The sequence below is a fragment of the Eschrichtius robustus genome, chromosome 10 (assembly GCF_028021215.1).
Source record: "Eschrichtius robustus isolate mEscRob2 chromosome 10, mEscRob2.pri, whole genome shotgun sequence".
Taxonomy (NCBI): Eukaryota; Metazoa; Chordata; class Mammalia; order Artiodactyla; family Eschrichtiidae; genus Eschrichtius; species Eschrichtius robustus.
The window spans coordinates 2,393,176-2,417,027 of NC_090833.1; the positions used below are offsets into that span (position 1 = coordinate 2,393,176).

Below are 23,852 nucleotides of genomic sequence, written 5' to 3' on the forward strand. Positions count from 1 at the left end.
CACCAGGGCCCAGAGAGGGGAGCCAGCTTGCCTCGGGTCACACAGCAAGCTAGTGGGGGAGCCAGACCAAGCCTGCAGTCAGACAGACGGGGTGGGGCCTCGAGCTAGGTCTAGGGCGTCTGGTTTGTGCTCAGGCAGAAGAAGATGCCCAGAGGAGACGTCCAGAGGAAATCTGGAACGAGTAAGTACGTCCACCTCTGAATGTGCAAAGAATCAGAATAGGTGCTGATATAAAATAGGACCTCTTCCTCCCACTGGGTCAAAGAAAGTATTTAAATTTCTGTCAGTGAACAAAATAGTAATGTCAGCTGCTAATACAGGGAGTGATATAGGCACGATACTGCTGTGATTAATACAGGCAAACAGATATGTGTGTTCTTATTCCTACTGAGCTGTCCAACTGTCTTGCTGCCAATTTGTCTGCCCTCTACATTTACTGAGCTCTCCAACTGTCTTGCTGCCAATTTGTCTGCCCTCTACATTTACTGAGCACCTACTGTATGCAAAGAACTGCAGGGAGACCCAGAGGCAACTATGACCCATTCCCTGCCCTTGAGGGCCTCAGGGTCCAGGAAGAAGATGGAGGCAGCGAGGGGCGAGGTGGCCACGAGGCTGGCTGTGTTGGGGGGTGGTCCTGAACAAGCTGTCCTTCTTTCCAGCAGAAACCCAGGAGGCCATCTCGGAGGAGGTGGCTGGGGCTCTGGCCTATGTGCTGTCGCCATTGTCAGTCCCCATCATGGGGACAGAGACTGTCACTCACCCCCCTTGGCCCCTCTGGAGGAAGGCTGGCTCCACCAGCACAAGGCTTCCCGGGGCAGTGCTGGGGTCCAGGGCAGGGAGGACAGTAGCCCGGTCACTCAGCAGATGGCAGGCTTGGCCTTGCAGCCTGAGGCAGGGCTGCCCTCCCTGGATGGGGTGAAGGACAGGTCAGAGAGGGCTAGGAAGGAGCATGACCGTGTCCTCCTCAGACCCGTAGACACGGGGTGCCCAGGCCAGGGACACAGTAGTCACTGCAGCCCCAGGACAGCAGCCGAGGCAGCTCAGACCTCTCTTTGCCCTCTGCTCAAAGACAAGCAGCTGTTGCAAAACTGTCCCAAGCAAGCGGGCAGCACTGTCCCCCTGGACTTTGGACGAGGGGTGGTGGCTGGAGGGCTGGGCTCGCCTGTGGGTCAGCGTTGTAGGATTTGTCATCGATTGGGTGCTGCTTGGGTCTCGAAGAGGGCCACAGATCAGGAGGTGGGCAGGCTCCAGCTAGGGACCCTGGGCCAGGGTCCTGCTGCCAGGCTGCCGTGCCATCTGGGCTGGTCTCCCCTCCACGAGCCTCTTTCCCCATCTGGGAAGCAGGGGCTGTAACCCCCGCACTGTCAGTTTCAGGGAATTTTTGTAAGTTTCTCTGCATGTTATGACCGGCCCTGAGACACCACCTTCTGGCCCAGGCTGGCCCTCCACACCCACCTGCTGGCCGGGCTCCCAGGGCAGAGGGAGGCGTCTGCAGGCCGCCCTCTGACTGGGCAGACGTCCAGGGTGGAGCAGGGGGCCTGGCCAGGGGAGGAGTTTCCTCCTCGGAGCTCTGCGTGTGGCCCTGCAGAGGAGGGACATTCAGTAACCAGCCAACAATACCTGGCCACATCTGACCCAGCCACACCTGGTACCGGCCCCATTTGCCCCTGAGCCTTGCCAGCAGGGCACACCTATGGGGGGGGAGGGGAGGGGCAGCAGTGTGCTGAGTGCTTCACGTGTGTCATCTCAAGGGAGGGAGGAACACTGCTGCCCATTGTAGAGATGAGAAAACCAAGACAGAACACAGCTAATGGGCACCAGACCCGGGCAATTCATGGACCAGGGAAGTTTCCAGAACAACTGTTGAGGGCTGCGTTTGCACTGCCAAGATTTTATTTTTCCAATAAGAACCTTAAAAAAAAAAAATGACATCAACTCCCTGCCCATGCCTTCATGAAGACAATGTTTTATTATCTGGGGGTAAGGGGTGGTCCTTCCAGAAAGGCAGGTGGGTGCCCCTCCCCCTAGACGCACACGCCGAGGGCAGGTGAGGACGGCTGGGGGCTGCAGCCACCTGGGCCCTACCTCCACACACACACAGTGGGCGCGGGCAGCTGCGTGCCAGGGCCTTGAGGCTCCCACTTCACTCCGTCATTTCTTTCCAACGTTATTTGTGATGGAAACAAACGCAGGGAGGGAACTGGTCACTCCGGCCGCTGGGCCCGTGTGGGCGGGGCCAGCACCAAGATCCAGAAAGCAGAGGAGAATGGGCCTTCCCCGGAAACATCGCCCCCTGGTGGCCACATGTGAGTATGACACCCCCGGGAACGCTGGACCCAGAGACTGGGGATGCAGCCCCCTGGATAGGGGCTGTCCCCAAAAGGGGACCTACAGACGGGCAGGGAGGTGGATCCCCACTGGGAGTGACAGCCTGGGCTCTGTCTGGCTGTCCCGCTGTCCTCCACAAGGAACACTCCCCTGGCAGGGAGCTTCCTTACTGAATACTGCCGGCCATCTCTGAGTGCTGTGTGAGTGTCCCCCTCTGCGGCTGGGATGTGTCCACTTCTCCCCATAATTGTGTGTTTTTATTTTATGTATCTTGAGGCTATGCTGTGAAGTGTATTAACCTCCAGGACTGTCATAGCTAATCGTTGTTAGTGAGCCTCCTTATCCAGTGGGGTGCCGCTAAACGTTTAACATTTGGCTCCCCGGGTGCGGAGCGCTGGCTGACGTCTGCCGTGTGCATGCCCCCACCAGGGCCGATTTCTTTCAACCTGCCGACGAGAAGGACGCCACCGAACAGAGACTTGGAAAGAGGCTACACCCTCAGCTCCCATGAGCTGGCACCAGCCGGTTCCAGTGCGCCCACATAGATTTTAGGTGCGTGTGTGGGTTTTCTTTTTCTAGGGAGAGTAAAAGAGCAAAACTAAATTGTTAAGGAAAATCAATTCATCAACTTGCGACTAAGGAACAGGAGTCCGAGTTAACCCACAAACCTTGTAAAACCTTCTCAGGAAAGCTCCCCACTGCCACCCCCCCCTAGAGCAGGGGGAACCAGCCGCCCTAAGACAGCCATCTGAGCCAGAGCTGTAATTTTAAAACCCTGTAATCGGTGCACATTTAATACATTTGTAATTTTCTACTTGGAAAAATTATTTTTTTTTAAACAAATGGAGGCCACACACTTTATGTCTGAATATTTTATTTAATTTTGGCTGTGCCGCACAGCATGAGGGATCTTAGTTCCCCAACCAGGGATCAAACTCGTGCCCCCTGCAGCGGAAGCGCAGAGTCCTAACCACTGGACCGCCAGGGAATTCCAAAATTACATTTTAAATAGATAACATGAAAATGCTTAACGGAGACATAAAACTTTTGTTCAAGGAATCAATGTTTTGTTCCAGCCTGAAAGGACTATGTGTGAAAAGAACACAGCCCTTTGCTTTTGTAATGCAAGCTATCAAGGTCACAAATTTTGGTTCAAGTTCAGCTTTAGTATTAGTCGACAAGTTTTGTTACGGAGTTTTGTTTTTTTGTTTTTGTTTTTTTTTGGCTGTGTTGGGTCTTCGTTGCTGCGCGCAGGCTTTCTCTAGTTGTGGCCAGCGGGGGCTACTCTTCGTTGCAGTGCGTGAGCTTCTCATTGCGGTGGCTTCTCTTGTTGCAGAACATGGGCTCTAGGCGCGCGGGCTTCAGTAGTTGTGGCATGTGGGCTTCAGTAGTTGTGGCTCAGATTAGACTCAGTCAGAGAAAGAGTAGCCCTTCCTGCACCCCAGGATCTTCAGGGCAGGGCAGTAGGCATTCCCAGACAACTCCCATAAGCACCGGAACTCAAGTAGTTTGCTCGTACTTCTCCCTCTGACAAGGCCATTTTCTCCTGCTCCTACTATAAGAAGGTAGTCTTAGGGTAGGGGTGACGGTGTCATCCTCGGGAATGCAAACACACTGTGTGTCCGCCAGCAGCACTGGCTTCTAGGCTCGCCTTGCAAATGTCTCCCAACAGCTTCTTCCTTGACCCACACCATGTCACGCCGTGGTGTCCAGTCTGAGCCCAGCTGCCCGATGGTCCCAAAGTTTGATTACAGGTCTAGAAGTTTCGTTTGATTGTCTAACTGGCTTGGTTATTTTTCATGGTTCCTTGGTCATCACACACATTTCCGATCCCTTTTAGACTGTTTTTAAGCATAATTATTTTGCAGTCTGCTTGTGGATCCGATTCAGTGGCCTGTGGTTTTTGCTACCCATTTCCTTGTGTGACCTATGCTTTTGGACAGTGAGTGTGTATTTCTTGGAACTTTCCCTCAGGGACTATTTGAGGCTGAAATTGAAAGCGAATTCTTCCAGAGATGATTGATTTGTATTTCCTTTTTTCGGGCACTCAGGAGCATCAACAACCTGTGATCCTACTTTACACTCTCAGCTCCTGGTTTTTCAGACCCGCAGGAAGTGCAAATTCAGGCAGCAACCTTCTTAGGTGCCAAATTAGAGTTACACATGGTATGTGTTTCCTAGGGCTGATGTAACAAAGTACCACAAACAACAGCGATTTATTCTCACAGTTCTGGAGGCCAGCAGTCCAAGATCAAGGTGTCAGCAGGGCTGGCTGCTTCTAAGGGCTCTAAAGGAGGACCTGCTTCCATTTCACAGCCTGTTCTCCCTGTGTGCACGTCTGTCTCTGTGTCCAAATTTCCCCTTTTTATAAGGATACCAGTCATATTGGATCAGGGCCCACCCTCATGATCTCATCTCAACATGACTACACCTGCAAAGACCCTATTTCCAAATCCAGTCACATTCACAGGTACTGGGACTTCATCATATCTTTTTGGGAGGGATACAGTTGGATCCATAACACGTCCTCAGGGAAGTTTTTGCTTTTCCCTCCACCCATTGTCAAGGTCCAAGAAAAAGAATTTTCTCTGCCGTCCCGTGATGGCTGTGGCGGCTGCAGAAGTGATGTGGTCCTTGTCATCTTGACATTTAGAGTGAGGTCCACTGGGGTCCCAGCTTTAAGAAAGAGCTCACCTATTAGATTTGGTACTTTGGTGGGGGGCGGCTGGGCTTTGTCCCCTCTCCTCCACACCCAGCCGGGCTCCACGAACTGGTACTCAAGCTCACTAGGTTGGGCAAATGCCCATAAGGAGGGAGCCAGCTGACCTCTCTGGACTCCTGCCTACACTCACCTGTTGGCTTCTGAGTGTTTCTTCTTCGTTACCAGCTCACTGATGAAATCAGAAACATTTTCCCACCGCGTTTGTTGTGCTTACCGGGGAGACTGGTCAGAGTATCCAACGTACCGTTGTAGGCCGAATAATGGCCCCCCAGAGAGGTCCACATCCTAATGTCCGGCACCTGTGACCACGTTACCTCTCATGGCAAAAGAGACTTTGCAGATGTAATGACAGTGAAGGACCTTGAGATGGATTATGTGGGTGGGACCCATCTGATCACGTGTCCTTAGAAGTGGAGAACCTTTCCCAGCTGTGGTCAGAGGGAGACAGAGAGACGTGACCACAGAAGGGTCGGATATACAACCCTGCTGGCTTTGAAGATGGAAGAAGGGGTTATGGCCCAGGGAATGCAGACGGCTTCTAGAAGCCGGAAAGGCCAGGGACAGATTCTCCCCTAAAGCCTCCAGAAAGGAACACCCCCGTGCAGCACCTTGATTTCAGCCCAGGGGGACCTGTGTGGGGCTTCTATAACCCACAGAACCGTAAGACAACAGCGTGTGCTGGTAATTTGTCATGGCAGCAGCAGAAAACCAATACCCCTACACACCGCCGGAAACAGACACCAAGCCTCTTCTTTTCAGGCAGTATCCATCACCTCTACCATGAGCCATGATGAAATTGGACTATTTTCTCTTCCCTACCCTTCCTCTCTCATCTCCATCCAACTTTAGTTCATTATCTTTTCTTTCTTAGTGTTTATCTTTATGCTGTTAAGTATACTTACACCTCTATTAGTTTCCAGGTTTCAAGACCAGGTCTTGACTTCTACCTGGAAAAGATGAGAAAACCAGTGCACCTATGCTGCCGCTCACCTCCTGTCTTTTTCTCTTCCCGGCGCTTTCCTGAAATCGTTTTGAGATTCGTTCTCTCTTGGGACAGGGTTTAGAATCGTTATACTAGGTTCTGAAACCAAATCTTCACCTTGTCTGAGATGTGCTCCTGCAGATAGCGGTTCAACATCCCCCCGATCCTGTGGCGCAGCTCTCCCACTCCTCCGGCTCCAGGGTGGCCCCCCGTCATTTCTGTAAGCAGCGCTCCCACGCAGAACAATCCCTGAGATGCTGAGGGTTGGAAGTGGCCTACTTGCTGCCTTACGTTTAGACTTTGTGAGCACGAAGCCTTGGGCACACTGACGGGCTGAGGTCTAGGGCAAGCCCAAGCTGTTCTCCCGGTTAAGGCACTTGATCTTTTGCTTGCTGCCCAGTGGATTTTATTTTCTCTTTGAAGCCCAGGGTTAACCATTCTGTGTTAATTCATTCTTTTATTTCTGGAAAGTTTAAAAAAAAAACACATTGAAGTATTTGTCCTGGTCCGTGATCTTGTTTGTTTGGATCCACGTGAGTTAGAGTTCCCTGGCCTGCGAGGACCTGTGGCTGAGGCCACGCGTGTGAGGATCCCAGGTCCCAACCCCAGGTGGCCCGAGAGCCTGGAAGCCGCCCTGGCGTTGGCTCCCAGCAGCCGCTCTGCTCCAGGGCTCTCCTCTCTGGGATGCGCCCCTTCTCTCAGGCTCAGCCCTGCATTCTGTGTCTTCTAGGGTGTTCCTGTCAGTAGTGGTGGAGTGGCGGGTAGAGGGGTCCACGTCCCCTCCGGAAACGGGTTGTTTCCTTCTTTCACCCAGGGAGTTTCTCAAACTCTGGACACAAGAGGCCTCCACGGTGGCCCTGCCCAAGGGGAGTCTGCGGTTGTCAGAATCAAGGGGCAGGACACTCAGTGCCCCCAAGAGCCCGCAGGCAGCCAGCCTCAGTGACCGGGAGCGCACGGCTCCCATCTGCTTCCCAGCGTCGGGGGTAACCTCGGGCAGGCAGGCCTGTCCCTGCTGGGCCTCCACCCCATCCACACGCAGGCCCGGGGCTTCCCACCCTTTTCCCATCTGGACCCCGCAGCGGGTGCTGCTGGTGCCCTCCCCAAGGGCCCCCAGCCCCCATGTTCACCCGCAGCTGCCCCTCAGACCGCCACGGCTCTCTGCTCCCCGGCCTGGAGCTTTCTCCAGGGCCGTCCAAGCTCAGGGCAGCTGAGTGCCGGCCCAGAGGCTGATCAGTGAGGGTCTGGGCCTTTCCATCCCCTACGTGTGGACACGAGAACTCAGAACTAGAGGCTGGTTCTCAGGGAGGCGGTGTGGGAACACCTGGCCTCTCGGGGGACTCAGGCCTGAGGGATTCTCAGAGAGGGGGCGGTCCCCCATCTGGTTCTCGGGGCACCAGCTTAAGCCAGGCCCTGAGGCTCTGGGTCCTGGAGACCAGGGCTGCGGGCAACCTCTAACACTCTCCAGCTGTGTCACCTCAAACATCTGCAGTCGCCTCCTCGGTCTGTAACAAAAACTGACATCTGCTGAGCACCAGGTGTGCGCCAGGCTCCGAGTCTCACTTGACCCTCACCCCGCCAAGGTGGGTCCTGTCGGGTCCCATCTCTGCAGTAACAAGACCCAGCGTTCTCCAGGCTGTGCACCCAGCCCAGGTCCCGCATCTGCAGCCCCCAGTGTGGCCAGGAGTGGCCACATGCCCAAGCCCTGTGTAAGGAGAGTAAGGGGAAGTGCTATGTCAGCTTCTGCATCTGCCCACAGCCTCGATGGCAGCAGCTCTAGCAGCCACCTTGGACCACGAGGTGACTATGAGGAGGGAAGTGCATGCTGAAGATGAGGGGAGTCTGGGGGGGGATGGGGGCCCCAAGCCACCCTGGGCCACCGCCTCTGCACTGCTTCCCCGTAAGGGAGAAATAAGTCTCGACCGTACTATTCTGATCTTCTCTACCACAGGCCACAGAGTCACCCTCTGGAGAGATTATTTTTATCTCCAACACGTATATATAAAGAAACATGCTCAGGAGGTGAAGGACATGCCCAAGTGGCAGGGCTGGGGTTTGAATCCCATCCAAACAGAAGACAGTGACACCCGCCTCTGAGAACTGCTGGAGGGGTCACAGGACGCTGCATAGGAAGCCCGTGACCTGGGCCAGCCTGGAGATGCCTGGTCGGTGGCCTGGCATCATTGTCGCTCCAGACCCCCAGCGCATGCCTGAGGCCGAGCCACTGCAAGGCCCATGTCTGACCCAGGCCACCGCCCCCTGGGCCGACAGTATCCGGACGGGGCAGACCCTTCTGGACACACAGGAATCCAGCCGGTCCCTCCTCCCCAGCATGAAAGGCCAGCCACTCCTGCAGAAAAGAACTCGGGTTTATTTGTGGTAGAAACCGTGGTCTGAAGAAAACCTATTGGCAAATGTACAGTTTGCGTTCTGTTTGGGGTCACTACCAGCTGCGGGACCCCCCAGATCCCTGACCCGCATGCGTCGGGCTCCTAAGTGTTCACAGCTAATCTCAGGCCCCAGGTCCGAAGCCCCGCCAGAGGGCGTCCCATCTCCTGCTGCAACCACCCGCATCCCAGCCTGTGCCCGGCCCTCCTCCCCTCCTGCTTCCTGCAGTGCAAAAACTAACCCAACCAAGACAAGCTTCCTAACACACAAAAACAAAGCAGAACAGTCACAAGAACCAGGGTTCTAAATTAGGTTTTCTCAGTGTCCTCCGTTATCACGACGCCTTGTTTCATGATGACCTCAAATATACATTATTTTCTTGCTATTATAAAATATCTTCCTTATTATCCACAGATATATAATAGGAGTTTTGGAGGAAATAACTACCAACTTTTTTTTCCCTTAAAAAGCAAACAAGCCAAACCAAAACCAAAACGAAACAAAACAAAACCCTAACAACATCAAAAACAGAAACCAAAACTTTTCTGACAACCGTAAACACGAACGGGGCTGGCGGGCTGGTTTTCTCCCCTCCCATCTCGGGCTCACAGCTGGGCCGGCTGCGCCGAGGTCACGTGCAAAGTGCTGGGTGCACCCTGACCAGGATTTGGGTCTGCTCTCTCCGTGGAAAATTCTTCCTTCCCCCGCTTTGCCCACCACCCCCAAATACAATCCTGTGACCCTCATTTCCCAAGCCTTTGCTGGCTGCCTTGTCTCTCCTGCCTGCACACGCCCTCGCAGACCCCTCCCCATCTCCTCCCCACGCCAGAATGCTGCTGTGTTGAGCTGAGCCTGGAGATCACGAGGCTGACCTCAGAGGAACCCCAGGGTGCAGCGTGGCCACCAGCGCCCACCCCGGCAGGGGCCAGCCTTGGCAATGCCCGACCTTGTGCAGCTGACCGAAGGGAAAGGGGGACCCACGAGGCCCAGGCTGCACCTGTAGCTTTGGCACGGAACTCGGAGGGGACAGCGTCGCTGGGTCTCATGCGACATCCGGGCAGAGAGAGGAGGGTCCGGCCAAGCCAGCCAGCGGTCAAGGGCCAGGAGGAGTGAGGAGGGCGAGTTCGGGGGCGGAGCTACCCCAAGAGCACTTATTTCGGGCTGGCCGCAGGCCCTGTTTCATGGGCTGCAAGAGCCCTTGGAAGGAAGACTTGCCAAGGGCTAGAACCGACATCTGTGCAAAGGCTGGGAAGACCCTCAGGGACCCCCTGGCGGGACACGGGACACCCAGAGGGCCCGCCTGCTTGGGAGCGGTGGCGGGGGGCCTCCTTCTGGAGAAGAGTGTGAGCAGCAGGGACCAAGCAAGCGGAAAACCGCGTTTGCTTCCCGCCCATGTCAGGGCTGACAAACGATGCATCCACCTGGCAGCAGGACAGGACAGACACACACCAAGGACTCAGGGCAAAGGACAGTACCACTGACTGGGGAGCAGGGGCGGCAGCTTCAAGGTTCCCAAGGCTCCCTCCCGAGAGAGCGGCCACCCTGGGGTCTCTGCACACCCCTGGCGCAGAGGGACAGGAGGGGGCCGAGGGGCCGCACGGGCCCTGGCGATGCTCTCTCCCTCTGTCCCCAAGCACAGCAGCCTGGCTCTGGTCCCTTCCGCCTCCCCCTGGGAACAGCAGGACGCAGCAGGGCTGAGGGTCCAGAGGCTGAGCAGGAGGGACCAAGGGGAAGGTCCCCAGCCCTCCCTGGGACAGCATATGCCATTCAAACCTAAGCTCCTGAAGGCCATCTCGACAGGACAAGGGCGAGGTGAGCTCTGGCCTCAGCTGTCACCCAGAGCCTGGCTCGGGACGCCACAGGCGCTCCCTCTCCTCAGCACTCTGGTGGTGGCAGCCAAGCAGGGCTGGCCCAGATTTCCTGTATGTACAAGTGGCGTACCCAGGACAGGCCACCAAGGGCAGGCTGACGGTGGGACGGATCACATGTAGGATTCTGAAAACCCTCCCCATCCCCATGGGCTGTTGAAGACTGGAAGGTTGGCGGGCATTTCCCCTCTGAGTCTCAGAGCTGGAGACAGACTTCAGCACTGGAGCGACTCTTCCAAGAAAATCCGCGAGTCCTGTCCGCATTCTCGCTGTCACTGGATGCCCTCTTCTTCTACGTACGTTGAAGGAAACCAGCCAATCTGAGAAAGATGGCAGACTCACGTTAAGTGTGTGTGAAGGGTGAGGGCAAGTGGAGGTTCGTGGAGGTGGGCGATTCTTTAAAAGGCTGGCGTTCTAAGGCAGGCCCACCTCCGAGAGAGGCCCTGGAGAAGAGGCAGAGAGCCTAGTGGAGCCGAGGCCCAGGAGTAGGGGTGACCCTGAAATGCACCGGCCCAGAGCAGTTCAAGACGACCTGCCCACCAGCTAACTGCCAGCCAGAAAAAAATTAAATCCTCTCTGGAGGAAAATAACATCATCCAGAGCCTCTGTGGTGTTTTATACGCAAGCTCAGCATTTAATCAGGAACAAGTGACAGAAAACGAAGAGAAAATGCAGACAGCAGAAACCAGTCTACAGGTCATCCAGATATTGGGGTCATCCATCAGGAAACGTAAGTAACTCTAACCTGTCTGTTTCAGAAAACTGATGAAAAAGCAGAAAATTTTCCCAGAGAACTGAAATCAGAAATCAAATAGAAATCCTAGAACTGAAAAATATAATGACTGAAGTTAAGAGCAGATTAGACAAAGCAGAAAAGAAGACTAATAAACTGGAAGATAAGTCAATAAAGAGTAATGAGATGGAAAACCAGAGAAAATGGATGAAACACACATAAAACGGTAAAAATAGTATGTGGGCCATGGTGAACAAGATCTACCATCCATGTGAACAGATCCCCAGGAGAAAAGAGAGAAAATGGAGCAGATACACTATCTGAAGAAATTTCCAAAACTGATGTAGGACATCAAACCACACATTCAAAAAAATCTCTGCAAATCTCAAACAGAATGAATACAGAGAAAACCATACATAGGCACAGTATAGTAAAACTGATGAAAAACAAAGACTTTTTTCACATGGAGCCCAGTGGGGAGTAGTGCAGACACTTCCTCCAAAGGAATCACCCACCATAAGAATGCTGATGGACTTTTCTACAGAAATGATGGAAGCCTGGTGACAATAGAATGACATCCTCGAAGTGCTGAAATAAAAGATCTGCCAGCCTAGAATTCTAAACCCAGTAAAAAATACCCTTCAAAAATGAACTCAATAAAATGGCTCATAAAAAGGAAGCAGGTCTCATTGGAGAGATGACTGATTGCTGGGGGAGAATGACCAAGCAGAGAAGAGAAAGCTTTTCCTTACAGTAGAATGCCCACTAATAAGTGTATAAAAAAAGATAGAAAATCACTATTCTCCACCATGATAGAAATAACTGAATAGGCAAAATTCATCAATGAATGATAAAACTAGTAGGTGAAAGTTTGATGAGGAACAGCCTGTTTATCTGATTTCAAAGTATTACCGTGCACATTACTTATTAACTACAGTAAATTCAGAGTGGAGAAACTTGGCAGACACCACCTTAACCAAGTGATCAAAGTTAATGTCACAGTAATGGGGCAAACTGACATCATAAACTTCTTGAAAGGACTCTACAGCACTGAAAAAGAGAAAACATCCCCATTGTGGTGTTCCCACCAAAAAATACAACCTCAGTCTAATCATGAAGAAATACCAAAGAAACCTAAATTGAGGGATAGTCTACAAAAATAACTGGCCCATACTCTCCACATTGTCAAAGTCATGTAAGACAGAGAAAAGCTGAAGAACTGTCCCAGATTAAAGAGAGTTGAGGGTCATGGCAAGTAAATGCAATTCATGATCTAGGACCAGGGGAAAATAACTAGAGAAAACACTATTGGGACAGTTGTGAAATCTGAATATGGACTGGGGAGTAGATAATTGTATCAAAGGGAGATGTCCTCGATCTTAAGAAACACACACTACAGTTCTTTAAGGGTAAAGCGCTATGATTTCTGCAATTGATTTCCAAATGGTTTAGAGAAAAATAAATGTACACACACCCACACTTACACAGAGAGAGAGAGAGAGAGAGAGAGAGAGAATGCAAATGAGAAACCAAATGAACAAACCATTCTCAATTGGTAAATTTGGGCATATGGGAGTTTTTGTAGGACTGCAACTTTTCTTTAAATTTGAAATTATATCAAAATAAATTACAAACATTTTATAATGAAAACATTTAAAAAAGAAAGTGAAAGAAAGATGTGTTCAGATCCAACAAAAACTAAGAATCTGTAAGTAGCAGACTTGCACTAAAAATCATACTAAGAGGGAACTTCAAGCACCAGGAATGTGGTTTTGATTGTATGTATAACAATGCAGGAAGAAATGAGGAACCCTGGGAAAGGTAAAGAGGTAAATCTATGGGCTTCCCTGGTGGCGCAGTGGTTGAGAATCTGCCTGCCAACGCAGGGGACACAGGTTCGAGCCCTGGTCTGGGAAGATCCCACATGCCGCGGAGCAACTAGGCCCGTGTGCCACAATTGCTGAGCCTGTGCGTCTGAAGCCTGTGCTCCGCAACAAGAGAGGCCGCGACAGTGAGAGGCCCGCGCACCGCGATGAAGAGTGGCCCCCACTTGCCGCAACTAGAGAAAGCCCTAGCACAGAAACGAAGACCCGACAGAGCCATAAATAAATAAATAAATAAAATTTAAAAAAAAAAATCTAAATGAAAATTAACTGCTTAAAACAAAAATAATGTCTTATGGGGTTAAAAAATGTCAAATTAAGAAACATGACAACACTTGCCCAAAAGTTGGAAGGAAAATGAATATAGTCAAAGGGCGTCAGGTCCTTGCATTGTCTGGTAGGTAGTGAAAGTACTAATTTAAGGTGGTCTGTCAGAAATCAAAGTGCACATTGAACCTCTAAGGTAACCACTTAAGTAACAGGAAAAGAATGTGTAACTAACAAACTAAGCAAGGCGGGTGAGAAGTGGAATAGAAAAATTGATTAATCCAAAAGTCGGAAAGAAAGGACAACAAAGAAGGAATAGATGTGAAAAATAGAAAATAAACAGATGATGCATTTAAACCTAAATATCTCAGTAATTACATTAAATGTAAATGGACTACCTATACTAATCAAAAGGTCAAGACTGTCAGATCAGACTGGCTTGTAAAAGTCCATTTATAATAAGATTTTATCATCTAACTGTCTTAAATATAAGAATACAGCAAAGCTGAAAGTAATACAAGAAAGAAGAAAGTATGCCACGCAAAACCCTAATCCCCTCAAAAAGCTGGTGTCTCTGAAACAGCAGGTAAAGCAGACTTCGCAGCAAGAAGAACTGCGACATTTCATAATAGTGTTAAAGTATCAATAACAGGAATATCTAGCAACACTCTAAACCAGTGGTTCTAAAACTGAACTCTGCATCGAAATCACCTGGGAAACTGGCTGACTTCATGACTGGGGTGAGGGCCCAGCTCCAGGTGCCTCTTGGCACTTTTGAGAGCTAGCAGTCCCAGCCCTCTAGGTTGACTGCCTAGGACTCAGTGGCCTCACACTTCTGAAGGGCTGTCAGATGGGAAAAGGATCAGACCCAAGGGCCTCCAAGGTGGAGGCAGACCAGTTCCTTCCACCTGGCAATGGAATGGTAAGTGATGGGAGCCAAGTCTGTGGGCAGCTGCAGCCCCTGCAAAAACTGGACGTTTCCTAATCGGTGCCTTGTGGAGCCCAGGCACCCTGCCGGGTGACTGCCAATGGAACTGGTCAAAGCCAGGGAGTCCAGACAGGGTACCAGGATAAGGAGCCGTGGGGTTTCAGAATCGCAGGCTGGCTGGGGACACTGTGTGTCCCTTCCCATCTCACCAAGGTGTAAATGGGGTCTTATGGAATGGCAGCAGCCCAGTGAAGACATCCGGCCCTACTCTCAGTCCTGCAGCCTCCCGGCCTGCAAAGAGGGTTGCACACGTGCAAGGGACTTAAAGACTGCACCCAACATCTGTCCCCTGCCGTTTCCACAACAGACTGTAGAATAGGACCAAGCACAGATACAGGGTCAGACAGGCTGGGGTCCAGATTTGAGCCAGGAAGTCGCTTCCTCACTGTGACCCTGGCTCACGGAGCCTGGGGACACCCAACCTCCTGGGTGCAGTCAGAGGGCACAGAGTCGGGGCAAGGTGGTGCTGCGGTGGCAGCCTGCCAGAGCCCCACCTTCCCGAGCACCGCAGGGAGGGGGAGACCCCGTGGGGCCCAGGAGCCGGGGCCGGTCCCACTCACCCGGCCGTTGGTCTCGCCCTTCCACCAGCCCTGGTCCCCACCGATGCGGCTGTAGATCTTCACCACGTCGCCTTCTCGCAGCGAGAGCTCCCGCAGGTCCCGGGCAGCGAAGTTGTACCTGGCCACGGCCGTGCCGATGACGCGGGGCGTGAACACTGCTGGGGGGAGACGGGCGGCGTCACACAGCTGCCGGGCGGGGCGGCCAGGGCTGAGGGTCCTTCGGGCCGAGCTGGGTCTCTCCCTCGGGGCCCAGCCCTGTGCCCACAGAGGAGCCCATCGAGCGGAAAGGCTCTGGCGGGACAGACCAGGCTCCGATCCCAGGGCCCCTCGCTCCTCTGTGGGCGCCCCAACCTGGGGGCACGTGGCCCATCCGAGCTCCACCGTGATGAAGTCACAGCTTCACCGCCCCACTGGGGGCCGTCACGGGCGGCGAGCGTGCTCGTGGGGATACGAGCAGATGTCGGCGCTCTGTCACAGCTCCCTCGGGGCCTCCCCTCGTGTGCCCAGGGCCTAGGCATCATCACATGGCCAGTGGACAGCTGAGTGACCGCTGCCCAGCTCCCAGCCTTCACTCTGGCAAAGTGCCTGGAATTGGACCCCAGGGCACTGGTGCCCGACTTCCCTCGTGTCCCCAACTTCAGAGCCCACACCAAACTGGAAAGCCAGTTGGACCAGCTTGGCCCGGGACCCAGGAGTCCTGATGGACAGATGACAATGGCCCGTGATGGGAGGGGCAACACATGCAGCTGCTGGGGAGGGCTCTGACTCTGGCAGTAGAGGGCCGTGCGGTCAAGGCCAGTCGAGACCTGTCCCCCTGCACCCCAAGCCCCACAAGTCCTCCTTGCTGTCGCCGAGTGGGGCCCGCCCCGGGGCTGCTCCCACCTTCACCCCAAGGAGGTCGCCCGGCTGTTTGCTGCTGCCAGACGCAAAGCTCCCGGGGAGCAACGGGGGACAGTGGCTGATGAGCTGGAGAGGGGTCATGGGGGTGAGCATGGCAGGGGTGAGGGCAGCGCCAGGCCGGACCGTGTCTGCAGGAGCTGCAGCAGGCACCACCCCCCCGTCCCCCAGCCCCCCGCCGCTCCCCTCCGCACACCCCCGCCCCGCCCCGCCCCGCCCAGGCTGCGGGCAGCTGCGGACACTTTCAGGCCGGGGCCGTGGCCCGCCAGGCAGCTGGCGGCAGGCCGGGCCCCCCACGCCCCGAGCAGCAGCGGTACCTGACCAGAAGGGCGCGGAGGAGCCCTGAGGACTGAGAAAAGAAAAGCTGTAGGAAGCGCAGGAAGCTGCAAAGAGGCGAGAGAGACTGTGAAAGGGGGGCCGGGGAGCATCCACACGCTGTCACAGGCGCGGTCACAGGCGGCGGGGATGGCGGCCCAGGCCCCGCCCAGGGCACCAGGAGGGCAGCGGGACGGCGCGGGCCTCGGGACCCACCCAGGCACGGGTGCAGCTGCCCTCGCTCCACCTCCTGCACCTGTTTCCTGGGCCACCTCCTCCCAGTGGGCGGGCTCGCGCGAGGATACAGGAAACTATTCGCGCAGAGCCCAGCCCCTCGCCCGGCACACAGTAGGTGCTCACTAAAGGCCCGTCGTTCCTCTCCTGGCCTGCTCTGCCCAGGTGGGACCCGAGGTCCTGCAGGCCCCTGCAGCTGGAGGAAGTGGGGTGGCTCCGAGACAGAGCGCTGGGCCGGATGCCAAACACTCTGGGCCCACCCTGCCCCTCCCCCCAGCTGGCCCCCATCTGCGCTATGGAGTCCCATCTGCAAACAGAGGTACTGGCTCTGGCTCCCTCGCAGCTGGGGTCCCTGGGCGGGGGGGGCGGGGGGGGGTGCTGGGGCACAGGGACGTATCTGAGGACAGAAGGGACCTGCCCCGTTCCCTCCCCACTCTGACCTCCAGGCAGAGGTACCAAAACTCGGAGCAGCAATTCAGAGCTGGCACTCCCCACCTGTCACATGGGGCCGCCCTGGCACCCTGGCTCAGGAGGGTGCTGGTGAAGGGCTTGGGGGCCTGGGCCACTGCTCCCCGGGGTGGGAATAGGGAAGGGGCTCCTGGCCGAGGTCAGTGCAGCCCACCGGAAGCCTTCCGCGCACGGGCGTTACCTGGGGACCGGCTGGAGGCCCTAGAGGCCACGCGTTCCCGTGACTTGTAGGGGTACTTGAGCGTGGTGTCCAGCTGCTTGAAGCTCTCCTTGAGCGAGTGGCACTGGTAGTACTCTACCAACTCCTGCAAGACGCACACACTCACTGCTACCTCCGCCTCCAGGCAGTCTTCCCAGGCACCCTGCCCTCCCTCTCCCATCTCCCCAGGTTCTCACAGGGGACTCATCTCCTTGACCCCCGAAAACTACCCCTCCTCCTCGCTGCCCCTCCTAGCACCCAAACTGGGGGCAGGGTGGCCAGTATCACAAACTTTTGATCCTGCAATTTCTCTCCCAAAAGTTTCTAAGGGAAGAGTCAGGGAAGAAGGCCGGGATTGATGGACACAAGTGCTCCCTGAAACACTCTTCGTAATGGAGAAAAACTCGAAACGCCCACACGTCCAACACCAGGGAAGTGCCTCGAGAAATCCCAGCATGTCCACGTGACCGAATGCCACGCGGCTACAGTGGGGCAGGTGGTCCCCCCTGGTAAGCATTCACTGTGTTGAGAGGTAAACTAAGAGTTGGGTCCAGTGTGGCCAGGGGCTTTGTTTGAAAAAGGAACCTATAAACCACACCTAGGCTCTACTGAGAGGCGGTGGGGACTCACCCTGAGACAAGAACATCAGGTTTGGGGGCAGACTGTGGATACTCTGCTTTACTGGGTGTGTTTCTGCGGCCGCATGGGCAGTCTAAGAGCTCAAATGCTCCAGTTAGATGTTCTCCATGCACGGAACACGTGTAATTTAGCAAAGAAACACCAGGTCCAACTTTAAAATCATTTTAAGAAGGACTATGCCTTTTGTGGTTTTCTGGCTGGGCTGGGACAGCTGGGGGTGGGGGCGTTGGAAGCGAATGGGCTGCGTGATGCTGGTGGCCTTACTGTCCACCACGGGGTTTGGGGGACAGAAGTCCTGACTCGGGGGGCTGCGACGAGGCCCTACCTGTCCCAAGGTGCCCTACAATCCAGTTTCCCTGGATCTTTCCCACACTGGGAAGACTCTCCTCCCCGGGGAGAGGGGGACCCGTGCTGGGCTCTCCCCCTCTGCAAGCCCGGCCTGCAGGAGTGGGTGCAGCGGGCCGCTCCTCCTCGGTGTGGCTGCGGTGGGAGACCTGGGCCCTCCTCCTCCCACCCTCGGGGATGGGCCGGCGGGAGCTGCGGGATCACATACCAAGAGGCTTTCAAATTTCTTGGCTTCTGTGATGTGCACCCAGCTGTCCTTCTCCACCACCTTAATGTGCTTCACCTCGTCATTGAATCTGGGCAAAGCACACGGGAGCGCCGGTCACTACGCAAGCCACGCGGCCCCTGGCCCCCCAGGGGTCCAGGCTTATTGTATGTTTGCTGAGCAAAGACCCTGGCCCTCGGCCCGCACCTCCTGCTCCTATGGCTGCAACCTCTCCCCCCGCCCCAGCCGGGGCCTGTCTCCTACTGCTTGTCCATCCATCCATCAGGCCACCCGTCTGAAGCCCCGGGTCAGCCAAGGCCTCAGGCCCCGAAGCTCCTCTCCACTCCTCCAACCGGTGCCACTGTGATGTCCTGTCCCGGATTCCGCTTGTTCTCTGCACTGGGGACGTCCCCCTCCCCATTTCCCCATCACCTGGTGAGGGCTTCACAGCGTGGTTTGTAAGGCAGAGGTCTGACCTTGGCCTGTGAGGCCCGGAGGGAGCAGGCCTCACCCCAGCTGTGACACCATCTCCTACGACTCTCCTCCTCTGCACCCTCACCCCAGCTGGCCGGAGGAGCTCTTCCCCAGACACGCCAAGCACAAGCCTGCCATGCCCTGGCACTGGCTGTCCCCTCGGCCCAGAATGCTCCCCCTCCCGCCACCCTCACGACCCTGCCTTGTGTCCCAGGTCTCAGTTCAAATGTGGCCTCATTGGAGAGCGCGTACCCCTTGCCTCCGAATCACAAAGCCACACAAAGACGTCACAAGTAAAGAAAACGACACGCCGATATCCCCTATGACGACAGAGGCACAAATCCTCAACATGCGCTCTCCACGTGCACATCTATACACACCAACACATCAAAAGGACTTTACACCACGGTCAGATGGGACATGCCAGGAATGCAAGGTTGGTTTAACATCCTGAAACCAGTTAATGGAATAAACAGTTGTTAAATAAGCAAACGCCCAGCTGGCCAGCCTCCTCTCCCGTGGGGCCTTGGAGACACCCACCACTCTGTTTCTCCTGGATTCAGAGTGAGCTTAGCGTGCTCAGCCCCACCCCAGCTCCTTGGACGAGACCTGTCTGAGCCCCACTCCAGAATCCTGCAGGCCAGGCACCCAGAAGGTGTTCCATGAAGTCCCATCAGGCGAGAGACGCCTCTGCCACTTCACTGCTTGGTGCTGCCCCAGTCTCTGCCACAGACCTGCCAGCACGCCTCACGCGCCACTGATCTCCCAGGGCCCTACCGAGACTCTCACCGCGGGAGGCCCCATCTGCACTGGGTCACACACCTTACGATGCTCCCACCACCCACGGCAGGTACCGCTGATCTCTGCTTGAGAGCAAGTCCTGTGTACCAGGTGACCCAGGTTGTGTCCAGTTGACATTCACTAGACATCTGCCACTTTCAAGGCTGCAGGTGTTCTTTGGTTTTTGTATTTTAGAAAAGCCAGCGCATTTGTTTCAGGCCCAAACATTAGTGGGGCCTCTTGGAAAGCCCGTGGGGACCGTGGCAGTTTGTCCACCTAGGTGGGGGTCTCGTCCTCAGTTCTGGCTCCTCCTAGTTGCCCAGATCCTGACCCCTCCACCACTTCCACCCCAGGGGTCCTGCAACAGCCATTCTGTACAGTGGGACCCTGCCCTGGATGACCAGGAGATGACCAACTGCAGGCCTCCCAGTAATGGAAGAGGGGGATGGGGGTACGTTCACGCACGTGCACACGTGCAGGCATGCTGGCCGGCGGCACGTGCTCAGGCCAGGACCGGCACCCTGCTGCTGGGGCGCTCATGCCCTCGGCCCCCACTGGGCACAGATGCAGAGGAAGCTGATGCAGGGGGCGGGAGAACGAAAGCGGAGATGGAAAGATGGGAGTGGGCTGTGTGCTCAGGACCTGGGTGCGGCCCCACTGAGCCCGGCTCCCGTCTGCCCCTAACGGCCAGAGGCGCTCCTGCATCCTACCAAGAGGGCCTCTCTGCTCCCTCGCATTGGCTTCTGTGACTCGATACCAGAAGCACCCAAGCGGTGACTCTGTGGCCGTCCGGTGGCCCGGTCACTGGGCCTGCCCCCCCCCCCCCCCCAGCAGACCCGAGGGGGCCTTCCCTGGACACAGGCCACCCTGCTTGGGGCTCTTGACCCCATCAAGGTCACGGCAAACCAGAACTCTCTATTCACCGGCCTGAGACTCCTGTCCAGTGTGTGTCCTATGCCGATGGTGACCAACGACCAATCAGATTCTGTCTCTTGAGGAGGAGACAGAAGACCCACAAGGGGGCAGAGTCTGAGAAGGAGGACCCCAGCCCGAAGGCCACGGGCTGAAGCCCTGAGTCGGCAGCAGCGTGACTGCCCGTGTTCTCCAAGGCCACCTGTGGGGCCGCTGGAAGCCCCTGACCTCTCACCATAGGCCTGTCCCCGTCCCTGAGCTCCTCTGGTCCCCACCACCTGAAAAACGCCAGACCAAGCCCACGGGGCGGCTTCGGGCAGGGCTGACGGCAGGCCGGGATCACTCACGATTGTCCCGGGCCAGGTGCACTGTGCAGACCCGCTGACGCCCTTTCATCTCAAAAGTGCCCTGGCGTGGGCAACGCATCCCAAGGCCACACCCAACAAGCCCAGAATCCGGAGGGGATGTGGGCTCCTTGGTTCAGAACGGCATGGGGGGAGGGGTCTCTCTGAGCCCCAGCCTCCACGTACTTGATGCTTATGGCAAAGCGCTCGGCCTCGGCCGGCCGCTCCCTGATTAGGTAGGTCCCGCTGGCGTGGGATTTGAGCAGGTTGTCGGTCTGCTGCCTTTCCATGTTGCCGGCAAACCTGGAGCAGAGGGGGAAACGGGGGGCTGTTCAGTGACACGGCTCTAATCTGCTGAAGAGCCTATTGGGACGCGAGGCCACGCCCCCAGGAGGAGGGCCGAGCGGTGGGCGGGGTCTGGAGGAGACGCCCGGGGCGGGGCATCCGCGTGCCGGCTCACAGCCCGCACAGGGAAGGTGGCTGGGGGAGAGATAAGGACCCCAAACAGGCCCCAGACAGTCCACCGCGGCCTCCACCCTCCAGACCTTGGGCCTGCAAGAGGCGTTCAGGGTAACAGACATTAGATCAAATTTCCTTTCCAAGTTGTCACTGTTTAACAAGCAGTAATAAACACAAACTGCTCATGTGGGGTTTTGTTTTGTGTCCTAACGTATTGGAGACCATCAGCATCTCCCTGGGTGGGTTTCTGACACACTGACAGAAAGCTTTTCTCGCCAGCTCTATGGAAATGAAGCCCACCCCGACCCCCAGCCTCAAGAACAAAGCCTGACCCCATTTGCACCTCCCTGTTGGGCTGAATTGGGACTTCTGTAAACAGATTCGTTAGAAAATTAAACTTCTGTGCGTTACTCCATCAAGTGAAAATCACAGCTTAAGTCCCCCACCCTCCACATTAGACCCAAATGCAGGGTGAACAGCATACTGGAACAGACCCAGGGGTCTCAGAGACCCGGATGGGGCGGTGCCGGGGAGGCCAGGGACACCGAGGGTGCAGGCACATCACACCACTGGGCACAGGGGTCCCGGGGTGGCTTCAGGGATCAACCCCAAACCGAAAACCACAAGGGCAGACTCTCCCGGGGTCGAGCGGCCCACTGCTCTGGGGCTGCCACAGGGCGAGCTTCTGCAGGGCCATGGTCGCCGAGGGCAGTCATTCTTCCAGGCAGCCGGTGAGCCAGCCAGCAGAGTGATAAAAGCTGGACCCGAGGCCGACCTGCATCTGAGACTCATACCTACCACGTCACCTCCACGTTTTATTCATCAAACAGCTCCACTGCTCTCATCAAGCCCGTATGAGCAAATACAATTGTAATTTTGGCCTTAAATATACCTCCTTTTATATACTGATATTTTAGACAAGGCTCAAGTAAGATCACATTTTAAAAAGGGCTTCGTTCTCCCAAATGTTAGAACCTGATGATCTGTTTACAGACGGGGAAACAGCGGCCTCGGGGTAGAGAAGACTCCCCCGGGCTCCCAGCGATTCAGAGCTGAGGAGGGGAGAAGGGGGCCGCGTGCAGCCGGGCTCAGCCGCCCTGGAGACACGAGAGGCAGCCTGGGGCCCCCGCCGATCCACTCACCAGGGGTATGCGGTGTAGTCCATATCCCGGGACGGTGGCCGGCTGACGGGCGGCTGGCAGGAGAGAACATTCGGGTTGGTGTGTCCCCAGGGACTGTCCACAGAGCGGGGCCCAGCGACGTCCTATCATCAATGACCCCGGGGGCCCAGCACTGGCTACCAGGACGTCTGTGGACTTAGACCCAGAGCCACTGGCCTGGGAGGTCCCTGAGGGGAGCAGCCAGGACTCACCATCTCTGAGTAGATGCTCAGTGGGTTTGATCGAATGAATGATTGACTGATTGACCGAATGAATGAATAGATAGCATCCAACTAACAGTGCAGAGTAAGGAGGAAGAGAGCAACCTGAAGGCGGCTGCAACTTCTCAGCAGTGGACAGGAGCACACCCTATACCTCGCGCGCTCTGCAGCGGACGGGCCGCAGCCCCAGGGACAGGCATTGGGCCGGCAGCAGTGCGGTCTGCAGGTGGAGAGCCGCGTCCGCAGCAAACCTTGCGGCTCTCCAGACCCCACGCTGTGCCCTCGCTGGCCTGGCCTCCCCACACTGGGCCCCACAGGCTGGGTAGAGCCTCCCAGACTACCTGCCCCCTCCCCACCCCATTCACCATGCAGATGGGGAAACTGAGGGCCAGGGCTGGGAAGGGACCCCCCACCCCCGCCCACCCCACAGGCCACCACCCAGTGAGTTAGTGACATTTTCTTCCTCTGTTGTCTGGTCCCTTTGACCTGCCAGCAAAGCCTGTCCCAAAATGCTTTCTCCTTCAACTGGGCAATGGCCTGCACAGAAGCAGCAGCCTGGGCAGTGGGGCCAGAGGCCAGGCAGGGCCCGGTAGGTGGACCAGGGCTCCCAGGGGGTCGGGCACCTGCCTCCTGCTCCTTCGGGAGAAGTTTCACTCTCTCACTTTTAGCTTTTTCTGGCGGGGGGCGGGGTGTGGGTGATGCAAGTGATGGCTGACAGCTCGATGCCTTTTGTAACAAGAGCAGAATTTGCTCCACAGTACTCAGATAAAAGAAATGCCGTATTGCCTCTTCTGTAAATATCATAACATCTAGCTCTGAGTCCTTATGTTCGAGGGAGAAGACTTAAAAATTCCCTCCAGTGTGCAGAAAGGCAGCTGGTCTTTGGTCCATTACACCTGCTGCAGAGATGCCCATTTTAGTGTTTTTTAAACAGCCAAGTCCTCCCAAGAGGAGGGATCCCCTGCCCCTTGGCCCTCCATCCCAGCTCCGGGGCCAGCTCGCAACGGCCTGAACTAGTCCAGGGCGCCCGGAGTGAGGAGACAGCTCTCAGCACCCACGGCACCCTGGCCACCATGTTCCAGAAGCTTCCATGGGAAGTACTCACCCTTCCATCCACTGGACAGGGCTTCACAGACGAGCTAGGGAAGTAACCTGACTTCCTGGTTTGCACCAACCGACCCTGGGAGAGGACAGATGGTCAGGGCCGGCGGGGCCTGGCCTGGCCAGCGGTGGGGGGAGGGGGGATTGCAGTGCGCACTCAGCTCGTCCTGAGGAGGACGAGGGAGTCCCTGAGAAGCCCATCACAGCATCACCTTCCCGCTGTAACCTCAGCTGACCTCATCACCGTTTGGGGCAGGAAGGTGAGGGGCGCCCCCACTTCACAGATGAGGATACTGAGGCCCAGAGAAGTTACACGGCTTGCTCGGCGCTGGGACTAGAGCCCCCTCTCCTGGCCGCTGTTTCCTCTTATCCACACCGGCCCT

The 23,852-nt window shown here is 55.8% G+C and overlaps 1 protein-coding gene across 4 annotated transcripts in view; it reads right to left on the minus strand.

Moving 5' to 3' along the window:
* Window positions 1-10,377: 10,377 nt before the first annotated feature.
* The window catches only part of VAV2 (vav guanine nucleotide exchange factor 2), a 183,184-nt gene continuing 169,709 nt past the window's right edge, over window positions 10,378-23,852 (minus strand). Inside the window, exons 21-28 of one of the 4 annotated variants that reach the window (XM_068553909.1) lie at window positions 23,474-23,548; window positions 22,130-22,182; window positions 20,715-20,831; window positions 18,022-18,109; window positions 16,812-16,935; window positions 15,931-15,996; window positions 14,717-14,871; window positions 10,378-10,605 (exon numbers count right to left, since the gene is read on the minus strand). In XM_068553909.1, the coding sequence (XP_068410010.1) occupies window positions 10,558-10,605; window positions 14,717-14,871; window positions 15,931-15,996; window positions 16,812-16,935; window positions 18,022-18,109; window positions 20,715-20,831; window positions 22,130-22,182; window positions 23,474-23,548 (726 nt within the window). In that variant the 3' untranslated portion in view covers window positions 10,378-10,557. Of the gene's footprint in view, window positions 10,606-14,716; window positions 14,875-15,930; window positions 15,997-16,811; window positions 16,936-18,021; window positions 18,110-20,714; window positions 20,832-22,129; window positions 22,183-23,473; window positions 23,549-23,852 lie in introns of all 4 variants that reach the window. The other 3 variants (XM_068553908.1, XM_068553911.1, XM_068553910.1) reach the window with 3 other exon arrangements.